General features: G+C 41.4%; 2 protein-coding genes across 3 annotated transcripts in view; one reads left to right on the top strand and one right to left on the bottom strand.

Moving 5' to 3' along the window:
- The window catches only part of CEP83 (centrosomal protein 83), a 144,084-nt gene extending 136,691 nt beyond the window's left edge, over nucleotides 1-7,393 (top strand). Inside the window, exons 14-17 of one of the 2 annotated variants that reach the window (XM_037064687.1) lie at nucleotides 3,927-4,030; nucleotides 5,617-5,693; nucleotides 6,669-6,918; nucleotides 6,952-7,393. In XM_037064687.1, the coding sequence (XP_036920582.1) occupies nucleotides 3,927-4,030; nucleotides 5,617-5,632 (120 nt within the window). In that variant the 3' untranslated portion in view covers nucleotides 5,633-5,693; nucleotides 6,669-6,918; nucleotides 6,952-7,393. Of the gene's footprint in view, nucleotides 1-3,926; nucleotides 4,031-5,503; nucleotides 5,694-6,668; nucleotides 6,919-6,951 lie in introns of both variants that reach the window. The other variant, XM_037064686.1, reaches the window with a different exon arrangement.
- A 626-nt stretch (nucleotides 7,394-8,019) lies between these two features.
- Nucleotides 8,020-21,980, bottom strand: part of PLXNC1 (plexin C1) — a 151,913-nt gene continuing 137,952 nt past the window's right edge. Inside the window, exons 24-31 of the mRNA XM_037064685.1 lie at nucleotides 20,493-20,547; nucleotides 18,179-18,210; nucleotides 17,981-18,088; nucleotides 16,642-16,805; nucleotides 14,606-14,753; nucleotides 11,817-11,957; nucleotides 11,656-11,730; nucleotides 8,020-10,464 (exon numbers count right to left, since the gene is read on the bottom strand). Coding sequence (XP_036920580.1) covers nucleotides 10,360-10,464; nucleotides 11,656-11,730; nucleotides 11,817-11,957; nucleotides 14,606-14,753; nucleotides 16,642-16,805; nucleotides 17,981-18,088; nucleotides 18,179-18,210; nucleotides 20,493-20,547 — 828 coding nt within the window. The 3' untranslated portion in view covers nucleotides 8,020-10,359. The remainder of the gene's footprint in view (nucleotides 10,465-11,655; nucleotides 11,731-11,816; nucleotides 11,958-14,605; nucleotides 14,754-16,641; nucleotides 16,806-17,980; nucleotides 18,089-18,178; nucleotides 18,211-20,492; nucleotides 20,548-21,980) is intronic.

Raw genomic sequence — 21,980 nt, 5'->3', positions numbered from 1 at the left:
GATTCCATGACATGAGAGATTATGTGTTACTTTATCTTTGTCTGGCTTAATTTATGTAGCATAATGCTCTTAATGTCCATTGGTGTTGTCTCAAATGTCAAGATTTTCTTTTGTGTGGCTGAATAATAATTGTGTGTGTGTGTATCTCATATCTTGTGTGTTAATTTATTGATAGACATTGAGGTTGCTTCTATTTCTTGGCTGTTGTAAGCCGTGCTGCAGTAAGCATGGGGTGCCTGTATCTTTTTTGAGTTAATGTTTTGTTTTCTTCAGATAAATACCCAGAAGTGTAATTGCTAAAACTTACGGTAATTCAATAATTTTTTTAAACCTCTATAAGGTTATCCACAGTGGCTGCACCAGTTTGCATTCCCACCAGCAGTGCACAGGATTCCATTTTCTCCACATCCTCACCACATCCTTACTGTCTCTTGTTTTTTGATACTTAGCCATTCAAATAGGTGTGAGGTGATACCTTTTGTGTTTTGATTTGCATTTCCCTGATGACTACTATCTAACTTCATGTACACAACAAACATCAGGAAATAAGATGTTGCCCTGGCTGGTGTAGCTCAGTGGATTGAGTGCGGGCTGTGAACTAAAGGGTCACCAGTTCAATTCCCAGTCAGGGCACATGCCTGGGTTGCAGGCCAGGTCCCCAGGGGCGGGGCGTGGGAGGCAACCATACATACACTGATGTCTCTCTTCCTCTCTTTCTCCCTCCTTTCTCCTTCTCTAAAAATAAATTAATAAATTTTTTTAAAAAGAAAATAAGATGTTTACCATTTATACTTTCATTAAAAAAACAAACATACTTAGGAACACATCTAGCAAAAGATGTGCAAGACTTCTACATTGAAAACTACAAATGTTGCTAAGAAAAATTAAAGAAGGCCTAGATTTAAAAAAACAAAAAACTATAGCATGTTCATGATTTGGAAGAGTCAACATTATTAAGATGTCAGTTCTTCCCAGATTAGTCTGTAGATTGACTATAATCCTAATCAAAGCCTCAGCACTTCCTTGTGGAAATTGGAAAGTAGGTTCTAAAATGTATATGAAAGTACCAAGGAGTGGAATAACCAAGGCAATATAAAAGAATAACAGCAGCCCTGGCTTGTGTAGCTCAGTGGGTTGAGGACAGGCCTGCGAACCAGAGGATCGCAGTTCGGTTCCCAGTCAGGGCACATGCCTGGGTTGCAGGCCAGTTCCCTGCAGGCCATCTCCCAGCTGGGGACGCACCAAAGGCAACCATACATTGATGTTTCTCTCCCTCTCTCCTTTCCCCTCTAAAGATAAATAAATTAAATTAAAAAACCTAAAAAAAATAAAGAATAACAGCAAAGGTGGAGGAGTTTCACTATTAGATATTAAGGCTTATTATAAGCTGCAGTAATGAGAACAGTGTGGTATTGGCATAAGGATAAACAAATTGACTAACAGAACAGAAGAGAGACCAGAAATAGACCCACGAGAATATGAACACCTGCTCTACCACACAGTACCACTGAATTGCAGCAGGGAAAGGATGATCCTTGGTAACAAAGTGTGCTGAGTCAGTTGGTTATCCTCAACCAACCTTACTAGATTAAACAGGAACCACAGATCCAAATGTGAAAAGTTAAAAATATTAAGCTGCTAGAAGAAAACTTGGGGAGGAAATCTTAAGATCTTGGTATAAATAAAGATTTCTTAAAACAGGACATAAAAAGCACTAACCATCAAAGATATGGTTGATAATTTGGATTTTATTAAAATTAAGGACTTTTTAATAAAATAAAATGACATCCTTGAAAGAAAGAAAGAAAATATTATCACAGACTTTGAGAATGTCAGTCTGCAGTACATACAGGGTAGGGCAAAAGTAGGTTTAAAGTTGTTTGTATGGAGAATAGTACAATAATAAAAAATAAATTGCATGCTCACAACTATAAACCTATGTTTGCCCCACCCTGTATATCTGACAAAGGATTCTTATTCTGAATACATAAAGAACTCCAGCAAATCAGCAAACAGACTACTAAAAATTTTTTTAAAGGCAAAAGACTTGGATAGCCCTTTCTCAAAAAAGGTATATCTACATGGCCACTGTGTGTAAACACCCTGATTAGACAGCAAGAAAATGCAATTGGAACTACGCTGACAACACTTCTACTCCACCAAAATAGCCGAAATTTAAAGACTGACCATACCAAGTGTCGGCAAGGACGTAAAGCAGTAGTAACTCTCCTGTAATTAGTAGAACCACGTAAGAAAACTGGCAATATTTACAGAAGCTAAAACATGCTTACTCTGACTCACTCCTCAGTATATACTTAAGAGAAATGAGTACATATATCCACCAAAAACATGTTCAGGAACGTTCATAGAAACTTAATTCATAATAGTCTCAAAATGGAAACATTCAAATTTCCCTAAGTAGGAGAGTGTGTAAAATGCTGCGTATCTGTGAGATGGACGATTGCATAACAATGGGAAAGCACTGTGACAGTCAGTAAGTACCTTGCGTAGCCATACAAATAAAGTGTTAGACGACAACAAAAAACCCAGATACAAGGGAGTGATTTCCTTTCTTTGACATGGGTGGGTGGGTGGACAGGCAAAGTCCTAAATTACCCATAAATGTATAAATATATACTTGTGGTTAAGGACAGAAGAGTAATTCCTTTGCTGGAGGACAGGGGCGAAGTCACAAAGCTAGGGCGCGGGGGGATAGGAAGCGATGGGAAGTATGGGAAGGAACGCCCGTAGCAGGAAATGCCCAACTGGAAACAACCAAGGTGACCCTTAATAGTGGACTGGGTAAAATAATAAACTACACAATATTCATTAATAGAACACAGTATGCAGCAATGAATGAACTATACCTGTAAGCAGTAACATGAATAATTCTCACAATATTGATTGAAAGAAAAAAGCCATTTGTATGAGAATGTAAACTGATGCCATTCATATAAAGTTCAGAAATAGGCAAAAGTATATCATAGCTTTGGAAGCGAAGTAGTAGGCTTCCAAAGGGGAGCCTACCACTTGTCAGAGGACAGAGGGGACAGAGATTGAAAAAAGAAGGGAGGGGCACTTTGGGTTTAGCAGTCCTATTGATCTGTGAGGTCATAACCCCCGCATTTGCTTTGTGGTTTTACTTTTGCCTTACATTTATGTTCTGTGCATTTTTCTGTCAGCCTGGTTGTTACACTGCAACAACCAAAAAAAGGTAAGGAAACAAATACCTAAAAGGTCTGCCTGCAGCTACTAAAAGATATGTAGCATAATAGGTATTTTCCTGTAAAAAACAACTGTTCATAGAACTGAAAAATAATATTTTTATATACTGCTATTGCATTATATATGGATTTTCCATATTAAAAAATTTTCCCTTTGTAAAGTTTACTTTTTAATTTTTTAAGTATTCAGGAAAGCACACTTTTAAATGGAAATGCGCCTGTAATTTCTCTTAACTTTCTGATCCTTTAATTTACTGCTTTGGTAGCAGTTTGTCAATTGCAAACATGCTTTTAAGTTTTGTTTTAGGGTTTTTTTTGAAAACACATGATATTTTATGTGAAAATGAAGAGCTCATGATTCCTTATCAGGTAGAGGGCAAACTTCATACATAAAATTTGACTCCTTCCCTTTTTAGGTTTTGTTATTTGCAGCAATGTAATAATTGATACCGGTTTTCTTGTTCAGCATTCGTAACAGTTCTGTTTGTCACGTTGAGGGTAAGAGGTAGATCTGTGGCTTATTACCTTTGCAATTTTCAGTTAAGAGTCATATCTACTAATCTCGGTTCCTAGTTGTGACTGAAAAGATTCATCTCTAAATAAAATTATTTTGGTGAGTAAAATATTCGCCATTATATAATAATAGTTTTATTCAACTAGGAAGGAAAGTCTTCACATACTTTCTCATATTGTTTTTTCTAGAGAAAATCGCTTCATGAAAACAAATTGAAGAGACTGCAGGAGAAAATAGAAGTCTTGGAGGCAAAGAAAGAAGAATTGGAAACAGAAAATCAGGTGTTAAATAGGTAATGTGTTTGTATGCATATATCCCCCATGTGGTTATTTTGGTATCATAGAACTTTGTTTCTGGGCATTATGCACTTTGTGTTTTTTTTTAAATATACATTTAAAAGAATTCCCAAACTATTCATTATACTCCTAATTCATTCCTCCCCCCCCCCCCCCACACACACACTGAATGCTCTTTCAAACCCAAAGGCAGCCAACACCTCCAGTGTTGGTGATAGGGTGGGGCTGACAGGAAGGGCCGTCTCTGGCTTTGTAGCCAGGGGCGGTGTGAGTTCTTGGTGCTGCGACAGGGCAGTTGCAGTGATTGCATAGTAAGTTCTAGAACAGTGGCTGCCACTTTGAATCAAAGATTAGTTTTGGGTGTGGAAAAACATCAGAGGGCTATCACTTGTGGTTTTTTATTGACATCGAAGCACAGCTAGTAATCTTCGTCACCATTTTTGAGCAGAGATTTCCCATATTAAGTTAGTGGTAGTGGCATTGATGACATGTTTGATTCAAGTCAATAATAAAAAACTTTGCAAATTTAGCTAATTAGTGGTGGCCCCTCAGCATTTAGACAGCATCAGATTCTTCTGCAATGGAAATTGCCTTATCAAGCAGTGATGTTTTGAAATGTGTTCTGGCCTTCTTGAGTGTAATCACCAAAATGTAAGTAGTTGTTATTTCATAACAACCAAGAGGTTTCTAGACTGTGGAATTAATGCCAACTTTATAATAATACTGTTCCAAAGTAAGATGCCACCAAATTCATTCTAAAACAAAATTCAACTTACTACCTGTTTCATGATCATTAATTCTGAAATACTATCAACCCAAGACTGGGCCGCTGTGGCACAGGTCATCTAGCGCTCTGAGAGGTTGGAAGACTGTGGTTACTGGTGTGGTTGACAGTCAGAAAGTTTGTGTCTGAAAGGGGGCCCGGAAGGCCTGAGAAGTTCGCTCTTTTATCTACATCCTATTTCCCCTGATGTTGGGACTTCGCTTTTGTCATTAAGCTACATTTTTTAAAAAGTACATTGAACAACAGGAAATTCCCTATATGTGACCATAGTTTACCTAAAAATGTCAATTTAATAAGATTCAACTTGGTTTGTCTCTGTATGTGCTCCATCCCTCCTGTAAATAAGGCCCCCCTGGGGCTCAGTTGTCTCCTTTCAGCACCGTGGGCTGGGGAAGTGGAGTAGAAATGAAAATACAAGTATCAAGAGATTTTTGATTAATTGTAAAATAAAAGTTCAAAATGAGCTGATAGCCTGCAATACAATGGTAACAAGAATACATATAATTAAGATGTCATTTCATATTTGTTTTTATTTCTTGATAAACAGAATTTTATATGTATTATATACCGATAAACCTTATAATTTAGTAGTCCTTCCCTTCCTCTTCCAACTTTTGTGAATCCTACTGTTCTTCAATAGAGTATAACTGTATTAAAGAACAGAAACACTTTGTTTCTTTTCAAGACAAAATGTTCCATTTGAAGAATATACAAGGCTTCGAAAAAGACTAAAGGATATACAGAGAAGACATAATGAATTTCGAAGTTTAATTTTGGTTCCCAACATACCTGCCACAGCATCTGCCAATCCTGATAGCTTTCAGTCGTCAGCCGTGGTCCCAGGCAGGGAACTAGCCTTCCCTCCCCATATGCAGGTAAGAGCATTTATTTTAGGGCAGAAGTTAGGCCAGTGTTTCTCTAAGTTTGTACCTGTTAATGCAGGAAAAAACTCGAATTTTTCTTTATGAGAGAAATTTGCTGAGAAGCAAAATCAATATGAATCTATTCTATTTTCTAGCGATGGTGGTAGGAGTGAAATCTATTGAGCAATTAAAACGGAACTAGATTGATGCATGTTTTGAGTAATCTAAAGTTTGTATCTCATTCATATAATACTACTACCACACATTGACTAGTGCACTGCACTGTGCATTTTTCATACAGTATTTTATTTAATCCTAATGAAAAATGCTTTGAGGAAAGGTATTATTATTTCAAATTTATAGATTATAAAACTGAATCAGAGAGGGGAAGTGACTTCCCTAAGTTCATAGCTGATAATGGACAGGGTTGAGTTTCAACCTATATCTGTCTGATTCTAAAACTGGGCTAATTCTCTACTGTATGAAGTCCTCGAGATATTGAAGGAATCAAATTAGTTGGATGATTTTCAGAGGATGAACTATTAATAAGTAATTACACTTTGTAATGCTATAAAAGACTTTAGTCACTGAACTGAATGTCAGACCGAGTGCTTTCTTTATCATAAACCATTAAACTCCAGTCTTGCTAGAAAGTTGTCATGTAAGTGTACCTATAGGCCCTGCATGATTACTTTCTAATTCACTTCCTGGTGAATCTTACACCTGGAGAAGGACAGATCTGTGGTTTGCTTGAGGCTAGAACGAGAGGCAGGCGAGCAGCAGAGCTGGGTGGCAGTCCGGCCGCGCCTCTGTGCTCTCAGACCGCTCAAGTGGCCCTCCTTTCCTTGCCGGATGTGCAGGCCCGAGTGACAAAGGACCGAGGCTGCTGCCCAAGTTGTTTTTCCAGTTTTTCTAAGTCTCTTTCTCTAAGCCTTTTCTGTGTTGGTTTTTTTTTTTTTTTTTAACCTCTTTTTCTGTGCTTTTAAGGAGGAACAGCATCAAAGGGAACTCTCTCTACTTCGGAAAAGACTAGAAGAACTAGAAACAACACAAAGAAAACAACTAGAGGAACTCGGGTCACCTGGGGAATGATGTTTTTCAGAAAAAGGCAGATCAAAAGGAATGAAATCAGTGACTCAATAAAGCTTGAAGTTTTAACCCATGTGGCATTTAGATACTTTATTACTGTTGGCCAAAACCCTTGAGTTTACCTCACGAAAAGGTGACTGACAGCTATGTGCTGTATTGCATGCATGTGGGTGACAGCTAGATGCTGTATTGTGTTAGAATTACACTAATGACAAGTGAAGCATGAACACAGCTTCAGAGATATTTAGAGTATTTATGGACAGTCCTTTCAGAATGTTAAAAAATAAAAGGAACATATTTACTTAGGGAATCAAATTTTTAAATTATTTTATTAATTTTACTTGGTTGAATTTTGGGGTTGTCTTGCCTGAAATATGCCCATGTCGAACGAACATGGGCATACTTCTTCCTCTTCTTTGAGATGCTTGGCAATAATGGGGTCAGTAAACATTTTCCAGCTTACTGTATAAGAGTTATAAACCTCTAGTTTTTGAAAAAAGATGACAGTTTCAAGATCAGCATTAAAAAATATAACTTAAAGATATCTAAATGCAAAACACTACCTTTTCTAAAATCTCTGCACATAATTTATTAAAGAGCTTAATAAATATTTTTTATCTAGATATATGGTCTTGTGTTTGATTTTTCAACCATACAGTCTATATTTAGCAGTGTAGAAGATCTCACTGATTTTGACTTTTGAATTAGAACTAACAGAAAATAACGAAGTACAAATAATTAAATCCTGTGGCTTTATAAGACAAAAGGTCATTCACCGTAAATCTTGAACCTAGTGGGGTCCCTTTAGAAGTATTGTTGGTATTTAACTCTTTGCCTCCCACTGCTGTGGATCTACCCAAATTACTATAAATGTTTTGTTTCTGTGCATCCCTAAGTATTTTATCATTTGCTTTTTTATGTAACATCATCTTTTAAAGGAGTTCTGCTGGAATAACTTCACATCCACTGGGCAGAGCTGAAGTTGCCAAACCAAGTGAAGTGTCCGTTACCCGGAAGTCTTCCCAGTCAAGACTCCGAGGTGACAGTGAGGCCAGCAGCGCAGCCGAGCAGCCCTCGGCGTCATTTAGGGGAAACTAACTTCACTCCCTGCATAATGTAGCTGCTCACTCACATACACACCTGAAAAACACGTCAAATTCCCTGGAACCATTTTGAACTAAAAAAAAAACCCAAACCTATTATTAAGTAGAAAATTGGAAGAAAAAAAGGCAAGAAGAGTCCATATTTACATCAAAATGTTTATTTTTTGGATATAGACATTTAAAACATTCATCTCCAAGAACAGCTTCAATCAGGTATACAATAAGAAATAGACTTTAAATCCCTAATACGGAAAAATTAACAGAATTTTTAAATGCTGCTGTAGACACTAGTGTTAGGAAAAAAAAGTTTATAAATGGTTTTGCACCAAAAAAATATGCAAAGAAACTTGAAACTATAAATTGTTTGTCATTTGTTTCTCTGGTTGCTATTTAATATGGACCCAGTGACTGATTGTCTTCAGCACACATCTAATTTGGCCATTTACTGCATTTGACTAATGGGGTCCAAAATATGATCTAGATAGTGCTTTTCACTGGAGGATTGACAAACACGCTACATACATTAGTGATTCTTCACACCACCTCAATGAGGTAGGCTAGAAAGAAATATTACACAGAAATTGAGGCACAAAGAGGTAAGTGACTTGCCCAAAGTTCCCAGCAGCACAGTCCCTGGAAGAGGAGGTAAGTCTCCACGCAGGACTCATGTGCCAGAGAGCTGGACGGGGACACCCTCATGGAGCTTTTACAAAATACTCAGAGAAAGCTGTAGCTCTTCCTACAAGTTTTCCTAACATTTCTGTACCCTCAAGAAGGGGAAGTCTTTTGGGCAACTCTCCTACCGTTGGCTCTCAACTCTCCTGCGGTTGTTCTCTTCTGAACACCTTCACATCAAGACTGCAGCAGCCTTGGGTGGGGGCCAGACCTCTCACCTTAACACTTGTAAGTCACCTATTTGGTAGTATTTTTGAGGTGTGTCCATTGGTCGAAAGTGACAGGATTGGGAAGGGCATAACTGCTTTCTTCTCTGTTCGGTTGGTTGAGGTGTCACCTCTCACTTCTTACCAGATATTGAGGAGCAAAATAAATTGCATTTATCTAAGACAAATTCATGTTTAAATCCTGATATCCCGTACAGTGTTGGTAAGTTATTTTAAGGAATGTGTGGTCAATGTTTTATTTGTTACTTGAAAAAATGACTTTCCTCAAACTGGGATTGGGGGCACCAAGAATAAAAGGTGCCACAAGGAAAGTTTGATAGTTGCTAAGTACGCTTTTGACTTCTGATTGACTAGAAGGAAAACACAGTGGTATTAAAATTGGTCATGAGCAGCAAAATTTCAGGAATAAAAAAATCAGCAATAAAAAGACTACTGTATAAGAAATTCTTTAAAAAGAAAGGCATGAATAAGATGAGTATTTGTAATTCTTTCTCTTGTGAGGAATACTTTCAAAAAGTACAGAGTAAGACTAAGATACCAAGTTTTATACTAATATTTTTCAGGCCTTGGACCTCAAATATATATATTCATATATAATACTCCAGTGTGAACAGCAATTTCATGAAATGTAAAATGTATCTTTTTTTTTTAGATCACACACAAGTATTTATAACCACAGGATTCACCAGAACTCTAAAGCAAGAAGACTCTAGGATAGAAATGTAGGATTAGGGGAGTGAGTTACTTCTCCACAGATCTGATCAAAGTTTTTAGACAGAAATGAACTCATGATTTTTTAAACACCCATCATGTCCATTATCAAATGCAATCAGTTTGAAAAAATAAAGTGAAAGGAAGGAACATAACCCTAAGACGAAGTGTCTGGATCAAACATTGTGCATTTAAATAAAGCCTACTTGCTCTCCTTGCTTTAGAGCCCGCTAGTGAAATGGAGGTGAGTGATGGAGTGCAGTTGGCGACCACTGAAAAACACGAGCCCTTTCAACAATGTTGCAACACTGTTAGTTTTTGGTTTAAAAACACATACACACACTCACAAATGCTAAGTGTACACACTACCAAATTCCGCCATCGACTTTTCCAAGAACTACTATGGGACGTTTCACTGCTGCAAATCCTCAAGGTTGCCCTAACACCTCTGCCTTGTTTCCAAATGACACGATTCACATTTTGTTTCCTCACTGGCAGTGTCCCTTTTCTGCAGAGGTGCGGTGTAGTCACAAGTGCTACCTAGCTGTAGTTTTCAAACAAAACCACTTACATCATTGTGCTTAAGTGGAGACTGTAGTTACAATACCGACACTTGCTTACTGGCCCTGTATTCTCTGTAAACAAGGAGGCTGTCTGCAACAACCACTTCAACTCTATTTACAAAAGGGTTCCCACACTATGCACACAGGCACAGTAGAAAGCTGTGCATGTGCCTTGGTCTCTTACAGACAGTGCTCAAAGTGAAACCTATGTGCAAACTTTAAAAATTAACGGCGCAGAGTAGCTCAAGCAGCCATTTTGCTCTCAGGTCGTCTGAAGAACTTTGCCAGATTAAGCCAGGCCCCAGAGTGCTCACATCCACTTGCATTTCTTCTTTTCATCAAATAAGACTCTGACATGCAAGAGTTGTTTCTGAGCTTCTTCCAGCCCTCGTTCTCTTTCTAGTTTATTTAGAATCTGTTGACAATTAGAACAGTTATTTTAGATACTGTGGTTTTAGCATTACAGTTCTTTTTTTTTTTGCATTCCTGATACTGTGAGTGGTAAACTCTGAAGTAGATGCCATCATTTTCTTTGATCATTTACATACTCACTTTGCAAGTTGTTTTGCTAAGTCATTATCACAGGATCAACAACACTTTGGCTTAAAATAGAAGCTTGCAAGAAATACCAACTGTTTGCTTACAAATATGGAGCCACACCTCCAAGGCCCTGTTTTGTGCATTATGTCATAGCCATTCCAAGCACAGCAAGCATTTCTGGGCAGCCAACATGCAGGCAAGTACGTCTTCAATGCAGCAGGCACAGGGGCGTCCTGGTCAGAGATGACTCTTTCCCTTCCCACCCCTCCCCTCCCAGCCTGGGCAGTCTAGTCCCTCCTCGCCCTCTCCCTCTCCCCACCTCTTTTCTCCCTTCCCCTCCCCTCCCCTCCCCAGTGCTTCCCTTCTAACCCCTGACCCCTGGAAAGAGGGATGCTTATCATGTTTAAGGAACTCATTGCCTCTACCCTACCTTAGCTCTTCACTTGATCTTCAAGGAGCAAATGGAATTGGTGAGCTATTCTCACCATTGACATGGATAGCCTGGCCCAGCATGACTGAGTGGGGGGAATCAGGGAAGGGGGAATTAACATATATTTGGAAACAAATATGTTAAGGCATCTGACGACTGTCTGTGTGAATTCCCAAAGAAAAAAATCCATATTAAGAAGCTTTAATCATTAAGGAGAATGGTTTATTGAAATACTTGCTTAAATTAGAAAAATGTCATTCTTTCATATAATTATTGAATACAGAATCTAGGCGACTTAACAAGCTTAGCTTTCATTTTAGCAGATTACAATCAAGCATAAGCTGGCCCCTCTTAATAGGACCATGACTCATCAAAGTTAGCTTGTGTCAATGTGGCTGTAGCCCATTAACTCAAATGTAAATTCAGGCTGGTCCGAAAGTGGGCAACGTGAAACTAAAAAAGGGGCGGCAGCCAATTGCAGGGTCTGGCTTGGTGCCAGGATCCCCCAGCAGGCACCCTGGCCTCCCTTTTCTGGCCATCCGGGATGCCAGAGTTGTCATGAGACCTACAGAATGCTTTACAACCAGTCCTGGTGACTGATTCATACCAATTTTTTTAAGTGTGTAAAAACCTTACCTCATCAAAATATTTTACGATGTATTTGTAGATTTCTGTCAAGGCCACTTCTTCATTAAATTCATTTTCATGTTTCTTAAAAAAAAAAAAGGCTTGATGAGAGATTCTGAAACTTTTAAAAAAAAGGAACCAAAGATTTTATTTCTACTTTCCACCCATACCTTAGATTCCTGAGTTAAGAATTCTTCCATTTCTGAAGATGACAATGGAGGCAAATCCCTGATTGCTTTGTAATAAGATTTTACTTCCTCTTTGTAGGTTGGGATATCCTTGGCATAGAGAAGTTTATTAGTTGGTGCTTCCTATAAAAAAGGAGAGAGGGAAAGAGAAAGAAAAAAGCAACCACCACAAAAGGAGTAAAAGGACCATGGGAATTCATCGCAATACCAATGTAGCTGAGCCCCCACCCCCACCCCTACCACTGCCGCTGGGTCACGAGGCTTCCGCAGGCAGTAGGCTTTCGTAAATGTGCACTGAGTGACTGACTGCCATCCAGATACTTCTGGTGAGTCACTGTTATTTTCAGGCAGATTAAATGCTAATATATTCTGCCTTCCTCTCATAAAAGAACTAAAATTATTATTTTGCATGATCTGAGTTACGGTAACAATGGAACTTATTTCAATCATACTTCATTACTAATAGCTGTAAAAAGCCTGAATTAAAACTTGCTCTCATCCTCACCCACCTGTGAATTCTGACATTTATAAAAGATGTGACTGTGGGTCCGAGTGAACCCTTTTTATAACCGTGGAAGTGGTAAGTGGTTGGCAGTGGCTTGTCCTGTTTACTTAATAGATTGTAAAGCTCTCCCACTGCCCTCAGGGAAGCACCTGGTCGGTACCATAGGTGGATCTGATAGCTGATTTTGCAAAAGTTCCCTGAATGTCTCCATGCAATTATTACAGTGATAATATTTTAAAAATAAGTGATTTAACTCATGATTTTTCACAAAAGTTAAAAAAGAAAATTCTGTTCAAGGGAGATAGCTAAGTCAGTAATAAGGGCTAACATCCCAATACGTTTGAAAATGTATCGATGGCTTGAATGGCTGTATCATTGGCTTGATGCGTGAATCATGCCTGTACTGAGATTCTTTTTCATTTGTCAAGTTTAAGCAGAACCCGCAAATCATACCATCACTATTAAAGATTTTGGGGGGCAGGCAGTGGGGGTAAAAGGTGAGTAACAGTGGGGTGGGACCTGCTCTTTAGCAGCTTGCACTCTATAGTAGAGGAGACAGACACACAGTGCCCACTTGGAGACCAGCAACCAACTAGGTGCCAGGGCGAGGAGCAAAGGCAGGGATTGTGGCATTGGGGGAATCAGGGATTGTAGTAACTTTTTCTGGTCTTAGGCAAGATTTGTAACCTCCAAGAATATCAATTTCCTCAACTATAAAATGAGGGTGATATTAACTACCTTATGTGGTTCTTGTGAGCATTAATTGAAATATACCAAGAACATAGTAATCAGTAAACGAAGCCAATTTTTACTTTGAGTAAATAAACATTTAAGCGGCTTTCAATGCATTATGTACTAAAAAGAACTTTATTGGTCAAATGAAGAAAGTCTGTGGGGACTACCTCAGGGCAAAGGTCACAGATAGAGAAGCTGAGGCTGATCTGAGTCTCCCACAGTTTCTGGTACACATTAAGAAGCCATGTTGGATGAGTGAAATGTTTGTGAGTGAATAAGTACGATTTTACTCAGGTGTGTCATGAGACAGGAAAGAGACGAGCAAAGGGAGATGAAACAAGTTCATGGTAGACTGGGAAAAGTAAAATTGGTAGTACAGAAGGGGTGTGGGGTGTGTAAAAAATGATGAGACCAGAAAAGAGACTTGAAGCCCACTCAGAAAGGGCCGTGATGGGTAATGGGAGGTATTTACAATGTTTTAAGCAGGAGACTGACAAGATTTGATTTGTGTTTTGGAGAGAGAACATGAGACACTGAAAAGGGAAAGTTGGGGAGTTGAGATGGACAGAGGGGCAAGGCCACCGGTCAGGTGGCAGTTAACCCAGTGGAGCGGGGGTGGGGGTGGGGAGGGAAGGAGAGGACAGAGGAATGAGAAGAAAGGGACAGACGTTTTCAAGACTGAAGTGAGCAGTAACCAACCAGGGCAGAGGCTGGCCAAAGGAACCTCTTCCTTCATGAGGGAGGAAGGAGGAGGAGTCAAGACTCTACTTTGAGAGACTAGGCAACTTTAGAAAGACAACAGTGAAAAATGGGCTTGTCTTGAAGAAATGGGGTGATGGCGAGTTTAGATTAAGACCAGGAGTCAATCTGGTCTTAATCGATCTCACTGCATTGCAGGCACCCCCAAAACCCTTCTGCCCAAAAGACACCGCTTGGCTTCAACAGACTTTCTGAAGTCCATTAGCTACAGATACTGCTCCGTGTAGTAGATTGTGGAGTGCCCGAACGGGACCAAAATATCCATCCCTCTCCAAGTTTGCTCTGCACTTTAATCTTTCTTTGCTTTCTTAGGCTTTTGCTCAGCAAAGAAAAACCACAGTAAAAACAATATTGATATTTTGATTATAAACTGACAAACTGGTAGTGGTTGAAATCTTAGGTGAGACTTTCTTCCCCAAAACAATTTGTTATATTCAAGTAAATTTTGGGGGGGATATTCAGATGGAATTAATTTAGGCCAATTTTAGAAGTTTTATACTTTGAATTTATAGTTTATTAGTGTCTGCAGAATGCTTTATATTTTATGGTAAAGAGTTCTGCAATGGGGTGAGTATAATAATCAACTATTTTGATTTTCCCTTAAAAACTAGATTAAAATAGAAATAAGACAGATTTTAAAGAAAAACATTTTCAGTGACATAATTGACTATTTCTTTTTAGCTGGTGTAATTTTGACCAATTGTTTATTACTTGAATATTTACAAGAAAGAGTGCTTCAGACTCATACAAGAAATACTGGAGCTGGCCTTACCTTCCCAAGTTGCTGCTCCGTGAGAGAAAATGCGTCCATGAATGCCTGGGCAATCACTGATAAACAGCCATCGATGTGTGGTGTCTTTTTAATGTCAAAGACAAACTGTGGGTTCTTCAGGATGTTTACCCAGAAGCGAAGAGGAAGGCTGTTCCGAGAGACAGAAATGTCTTTTCAGATATGGCCATTCCTGGGACACAGATGCTGTGTTCATCAGATTGCAAAGGGTGTGTCTGCCCTCGTTACTGAAGTGTGCAGGTCTGCTTTGCCAACCATACCGAGCAACAGATGGCAGCCTCACGCAGAACAAGGAAGGGTTAACCTGGTGGAGCACTAGGAGGGAGGACAGCAGAAATCCGAAGGTGGCCACTCACGAGACAAAGATTTTCTCCAGAGAGTCCTGGGTTGTATTAGATGATGATTACCAATGAGAACAGCTCAGCCAATCTTGAGAGTGTGACCTCTTCTCACTCGAAGTGCTAGACCCTGGTCTAAGCCGCCACCTTGTCCCAGCTTCTGCAGCTAAGTCTCTCACGACTACTAGCAACCCTCTCGACATACAATTAGATCCTGTCTCTCCTCTGCTCAAAACTGGGCTCTCCGTTTTCCTCCCAATAAAACCCTGCCTGATGAGGCCTCGGCCCTCACCTCCTGCTCTTTGCCGGAGTCCTGATTCCACTGGCCCCCTTGCTGTTCTCCGTGTGTTTCAGGCAAACATGTGCCTCAGGACATCTGCTTTTGTTGCTTCAGTTGCTGAAACTGTCTGGCCCCAGATAGCCCCATGGTTTACGCCTTCACTTCTTTAAATACCTGGCTCACATGTCATCTCTGTGGGGCTTCTGACCACCTGGTCCTGTCCCTCTCTTTCCTCTTTTCCCACTTTGTCCAGGGCACCAATCACCTTCTAATCTACCATGATTTACCTATTTGATTTATTGTCTGTTTCCACCTGTTAAAGTGCAAGCTCTGTGAGAAAATGGATTTTTGTCAGTTTAGCTCATTTCTATATCTCCAGCATCTAGTAGTAGTTGGCACATAGTAGTTATCCAAATAAATATTTGAATATGAACTTTCAGAACATTCAAAGTCCTTTCATAATCTACTTCGACACTCGGACCTAGAACTACCTCCATCAGATGGCCACAGGGCCTCTCAATAGCCCCGCTGTCCCGAAACTGCATCTGCTCAGATGCCATTGTCTTGGTGCGGGAGCCGCAGGGCCTGGGGCACAGGAAGGGAGAGAGCCAGGGTGGGGCTGGGACAAACTCGGATTAAAGGGGAGACGGTCAGACCCACCTCCCTGGAATTTCAGCTTTTAATCCTTATTTTAAATGGTCTGGCTAACCTTAATGCTTGAAGGGCTTGAGCTTGCACTGAGGAGTTCTAGTAATTACACCGTAACTCTGAGTCCTAGTCTGCTCACGCGCAAAGAACATTTCAAATAGAGGTAATGAGCTATGTTTCCCTCCTGAGGAGAAATTTAGAATAAATTTGGATGCCTTGCCTTGCCTTAGCTTAAGGTAAAGTGTTAAAAAACTAAGTAAAGCACAATCCTTTGGCTCATTCTCATGGAATCTGAGTACGGTATTTGACCAAATAGAAGCAGAAATTTCTATACAGAATCAGACTGAATATAGAAAGCTTGGAAATTGCAAAATGATTAATTCTCTGAAGGACAAATCTAATAGAAAACTATTCTCTAATAAAAAACTATGATAAAACCACAAAATACGGTTAATTTCTCATCTTTTGCTGGTCAAGCTAAACTTGTTTTAACATTCTAAAGAAAGTCTTTCATGCGTGAAATATAACACTTTGTTTATTTTAACTTAAGGAATAGGAAGCTCTGCATAAGAATAGTTTTGTTTATTTAAAATAGTAACAGCAAGAAACGGCTTTGACAGGGTAGCTTACAAGCCACAAGGCCCCGACACGGGGATAAATGAAGCCACTGTAAGTACCCTGTCCTCCTCCTAGTTAAGAGTCAGTCCCTGGGGCTCGGACACAGTCAGTACTCACCTAAGGTTTGTTCTCACCTGTTTGTTTTCCAAATGTGTACGACATCAGGATCTGTGATTTTTTTGTTTTCGGCCTGGGCATCCAAAAAGTCAAAAAAGTACTTTATGGCAAATGGGGCCCTGCTGTTGGGTAAACTCCAAATGCTTCTAAAAAGTTTTTCAAGCACAGAATGAATTGCCACCTGAAAGACACAGAATGTCAGATTTGGGAGATTAAAACAAATCGGGTATTGGTTTTGAAAACATGATGGAAAATCAAATCCAAGTTCAGAGAAAATGTGCAGAATGGAGAAAAACAAGCTGAAGAAAAAGCATATACAATTTTCCAATGAGGCCAGCACTCACGGTGTGGGCCAGTGGGCCTGAAAATCCAGGCTCAGGTTCAGATTTGGTTCAGAGCGTCTTGCTGATAAACACTGTTAAGTCACAAGGAACGATATAGCCTGGAAAACTCCAGCAGTGGAAATGCCAGGGTAAGGCTCATACATAAACCAAGAAGCCACGGATGTTTGGCTCACACTCATCACGTGCGGCCCGAAGCACTCAAGTGATGGTGCTCTGTTCCCAGGATTTTTCCTGCTGCGTATATTTCTATCATGGTGTTTCACTGTGTAATTTCCAAAGCATCTGAGTGTTTTCTAGAAACCAAATAGGCAGAGCTTGGTGGCACAGATGAGAAAATCAAGAGGCTCTGTCTGTCCTCTACCCAGTGAACAAATCAACTAAACACCATGCAGGCATTCTGTTGCCCTTGGGAGAAGCCCGTCAGCAGGAGGCCAGGGCCAGGTGCAGGTAATAGTGTTTATACTGCTAGTCATTTCATGGTGGGGGAGGGGGGGTCACCGCAGACTTCTGTTAATCCCCCTAAAAGCCAGGTAAAGTGAAATCTCCCAATGTAGTATTCCACTGACTCTCACAGGTAACACTTTTATATGTGAACAGAATTCTTAATTTTAAAATGAAAAAAATCAGTGAGGTTTCTAGTCACTGACTCTCCCCTTCATTTTATTTGCAATTCAAAGAGGGAGTTTTATTGCTCATTCATAATAACAACAAAAAAGGAGTAATTACACTGTCAACCTAAAAAATAGTGAAATGGTGGCTAAAGGGACAGGGAACAATATTAAATCTGTGATCAGAGGTGTTACAGTAGAAATTTGAAAAGTGCTGTTATCTTTGCAGTTTATAAAGAAGAAGAAGAAGAAGGGGGTAGGAAATGTTTACAATTTAAAGTTTCATTTTGCTTCCCTAGAGGGTACAAGGGATCTGTAACATTTTCACACTTCAGTGGAAATTAAGTCGAACATGTTACACACCCCAAGGCAGCCACAAAAGCCGCCCAGGACAGGACGCGCACCTTGGTCGACAGCAGCTTTGTCAGATACATTTCTTTTACTTTGAACTTGTGCTTCCCCCGATGTCTCTTGCCTTGCACATCTTGGAATGCTTCGGAATCTGGTAAAATCTAAAGGAAGTCAGAGCAGAAGTGTTACCCGAGGAGACCGCTCATGCTGCAGAAGGCGCCCAGTGCAGCCAGGAGCACAGCCGAACTCACCAAATGGCAGTGGTCCTCGGAGTACTCCACATCTGAGCGCCAGACCGGGGGAGAGAAAACAGCCCATTAAAAACAGAACCACAGACTAATCTGCCTTCTCATAAATGCCCCGTTTGTGCTGAGAAGAGGCGACTTGAGCTCTTCTGCTTTAGCTCTTCACAGCTGCATCTCCCCTCCTGCTATGTCTTATGGTCTTAAAAAACCATATAAAGATTGGACCAGGCACTGGAGTGGGAAGCCGGTTCCCTGTCCCTGGAAGTGTGAAAACTTGTGGAAAGACCCGCTGCCGATCATTACCAAAGACACCCAGAGCACCAACTGTGTCCCGTGGGCTACGGGCATCCAACAGGGAGACAGACCGACCTCATCCTCGCCCTACTGGCCTTTACATCCTAGTCAATGAGAGAATTCCATCCTACTAATTACACAATTATTTAATTACAACTGTGATAAAGATTGTGAAGAATAACTATTCGCCAAGAGAGCATCTAACAAGGGACTGCCCTCGCCTGGGAGTTTCCTGAGGAAAGGATGTTGGGGCCGAACCTGAATGAATGGATAGTAAGCCAGGCAAACGGAGGTGGGGGAAACAGGTGCAAAGGTGAGAAGGAACTTGACCCCGTCTAGGATCCAAAAGAAGGGCAATTAGGTGCGGCCCGTTGAGCAAGTGGGAGAGTAGCAGGAAGAGACAGTAGTCTGGCAAGAAACATGGCTGAAAGGGGAGTGATGAGTGGAGGCAAGAGAGAGATTTGCTTTTTTTTTTTCTGAAGATGAGAGACTGGGACATCTTGAAATGCTCATGGGAAAAAAATACAGTAGCTGAGGGAGGAAAAGTGCAGGCCGCAGGAGATTACTAGTGTACAAATGCCCGGGGGTCGAACAGAAGGTGGGGTACCAAGCGCAGGCAGAGGCAGGCCTTGGGTGGGAGGAAGGGCAGCCCGGGGCGAGGGGAGGCGCGGAGGAAGAACTGGGCAGACACATGTCAGGGGGCAGGTTTGCTGCTGGTTGCTGAGGGAGTTCTGATTTCTGTGTTCTCATGAAGTACAGGGTAAAGTCATCTGCTGATGGCCAGGAGCGCTGTGTGGGTCGGGCTTTGAGGAGAGAGGGTAGCACTGTGGGGAAGGCGGACGAAACGCCTAGAGAAACAGTGGGAACAGGCTCAGGAAGGGCCAGCTGCTGGGTTCACCTTGGGCTGGGTGTTTGACAGAGGCGGTAGGGAAAGGACAGAAGGCAGGAGGGTGTTGAGGGTTAGCAGCAGAGTGATCAAAATAAGGGCTCTCGGCAGGGCCGGACAGAGGGAACAGAGGTGCTGACAGCCTGAAGCTCCAGCGAAGAGATCCAAAGGCAAGATCCCCAAATAACGAGCTCTGCAGAAGTCTGTCCTTGAAGCCTGCAACACAGCTCTTCCACTCCCCATGACACAAGCACAAGTCTCCCTATGCCAGGATCACGGCCACCCTGTGCAAGATGGCTTCTGTCACTCCAGCCTGATGTAACCACGGACGGTGCTGGAGTCCCCAACCTGTCCTGCAACCTACCCAACTGGCCAGTCTATTTTATCAGGAGCCCCGTATCCCCCGTTTGTTGTGACCAGGTGGTAGGACCCACCAGGCTCCCTCTAGTACTGATTCCAGGAATCAGGAAGCCCCACCTCTAACTGTGCGAGAGAGGGGCCCTGTCAGTGAGGCCCAGAACCTTTCTGGGGGCTGAGGACTGTTCGTCTTGGCGGGGCTATAATTTCTCTGGAAACAAACCTGGAACTGGGCCCAGGGATTTCTCTCAGGGCACTGCCCCAGTGTTTTCAGCCGTCAGGGAGGCAGAAGAGAGTTCAGAGAGTGGCTTAGTGACTTTCCCACAAAAGCTCCCTCTTTAGTTTCCCTTGTCTCCACTTTGTGGCAATGTTGTAAATGCTGTCACTGGGAGGTCTGGGCTGTCTACCCGATTATCTTGTTTGTTCAGCACTTGCAGGGCTATATGATTATCTGCTGGCTTCCCCCACCGTGCCGGCTCTCTCCTGTCAGCCCCAGCCTACTGAGCAGTTGGCAAGGAGCTCCAAAGACACAGATTCTGCTCGAGGTTAGGGCTGCTGAGAGGCAGCAACTTCCTTGGTGCTGGGTGTCTGGGCTAACCACTCTCTACGGCTTCCTGTCCTCCTTGCAGGGCTCTCATTCTCAGGACTAGAAACAGACCGGAATGGCTTTTCTCTGCTTCCAGAGAACTACATGGCAACAATGCAGTCTCACCTTTCCTGAGAGGCAAAGGTGAGACTTTTTAAGACTGAGTGAGAACAAAAGGTTAACATTATGTTGGTTACCTGAAGTGAAATTTGCTATCTTCTTAAAGACTTTTATAGTAGATCCATTTGATATCTGAAAGCAAAGATAAAAAATACATGAGTTGTCAAAATTTCAAATAGTTCTCAATGTCAGGAATTAGATGGCTGGCTGGATTGCACAATCTCACTTTTTAAATCAATATTTATCAAGAATTCCTGTGTTCTGGGTGCTGTGCCGGAAGGTGGAGCTGTGACGGTGAGGGAGACACTGCTGTCAGGAGCCCTGGGGCTGCAGAGGAGATGGACCAGGCAGTGCGATGCTGCAAGGCCAAGATGCTGTGGGGCCAGTGGGGCTGGTCTCCCCTGGAAGAAGGGAGACAAAGCCATGCTAAGATACACCTCCGGCTCCCAGAGGACAAGAGATGCTTGGGCCACCCTCGTTTCGGAGCTTCCTGCTGTGTTAGTAAGTGCTGAAACGGGTCTCCACAAAGCTGGCGTCCCCTTTTAGGTGTGTGCCCAGCAGAAACCAGCACGCAGCCTGAGAGTGTGCTATTTGTGACTGCCACACGCTGGAAATGACTCAAATGCCATCAACAGAATGAGCAACTACTTTGAGGTATGTTCACACAACAGAATGTTATAATGAAACAATGAAAATGAACAAATTACTTACATGCCAGGTGGATGAAACTCACAATGACCGTGAGCAAAAGAAAAGAAGCCCAACACAGAGGAATGCATACTATGTGATTCCATTCACGTAAAAACTAAAAAGCCAGTCAAGACTACGATGCCAGAGGTTCAGAGAAGGGAGCGGGGGTGTTGATCAGGAGGGTGGGGCTTCTGGCTGGCCCTAGTGCAGTGTCCTACTTCCTGGCTTGAGTGGCAGCTACAGGAGTTCCAGCTCATCAGCAGTACACTTACGCTTTGTTCTCTTTTATGCAGGTGTATGAAATGTTGAAAAGGCAGTTTGTAAAATCATAAAAATTGCATACATTTTAAAATAAAAATTTAATTTTTAAAGGAAAGTACTTAACATTCACTGATATAAACTGTACAGCTCAATGAATGTTCACCGAACTACACACCTGTGTAGCTACCACCCATATCAAGATGTAAAACTGTATTTCAAGGTCCTAAGAAGTACTTCCACAACCCCTTCCCAGGCTGTAACTACCCCTTCCTTTTCGGACTTCCACCACTGTGAGTTGTATCCATTCTTGAACGTCAGGTAAATGGAGTCGTTCTGTACATATTCTTGTGTCTAGCTTCTTAGGGTCAATATTAAGGTCTGTGATGTGTATCCAAGTTGTTGCTGCTCCCAGTACTTTGTCCCTTTTTAATGACTGTGTATTATTCCATTGCATGAATACACTACAAAGAACTGCCGTACACTAAAAGGAAAGGAGTACTCACACATGCTAAATGAGAGAAGACAGACAGACACAAAAACCACAGATGGCACGATTCCGTGTATATGAAATATCCTGAACAGGCAGATTTCTACAGATAGACTGCTAACTGCCT

Source organism: Sturnira hondurensis, unplaced genomic scaffold (genome assembly GCF_014824575.4).
Source record: "Sturnira hondurensis isolate 20B ecotype Veracruz unplaced genomic scaffold, ASM1482457v3 Scaffold0015509, whole genome shotgun sequence".
NCBI lineage: Eukaryota > Metazoa > Chordata > Mammalia > Chiroptera > Phyllostomidae > Sturnira > Sturnira hondurensis.
Note: the sequence above shows the minus strand (reverse complement) of the source record. Positions and strands in the feature narration are given on the sequence as shown.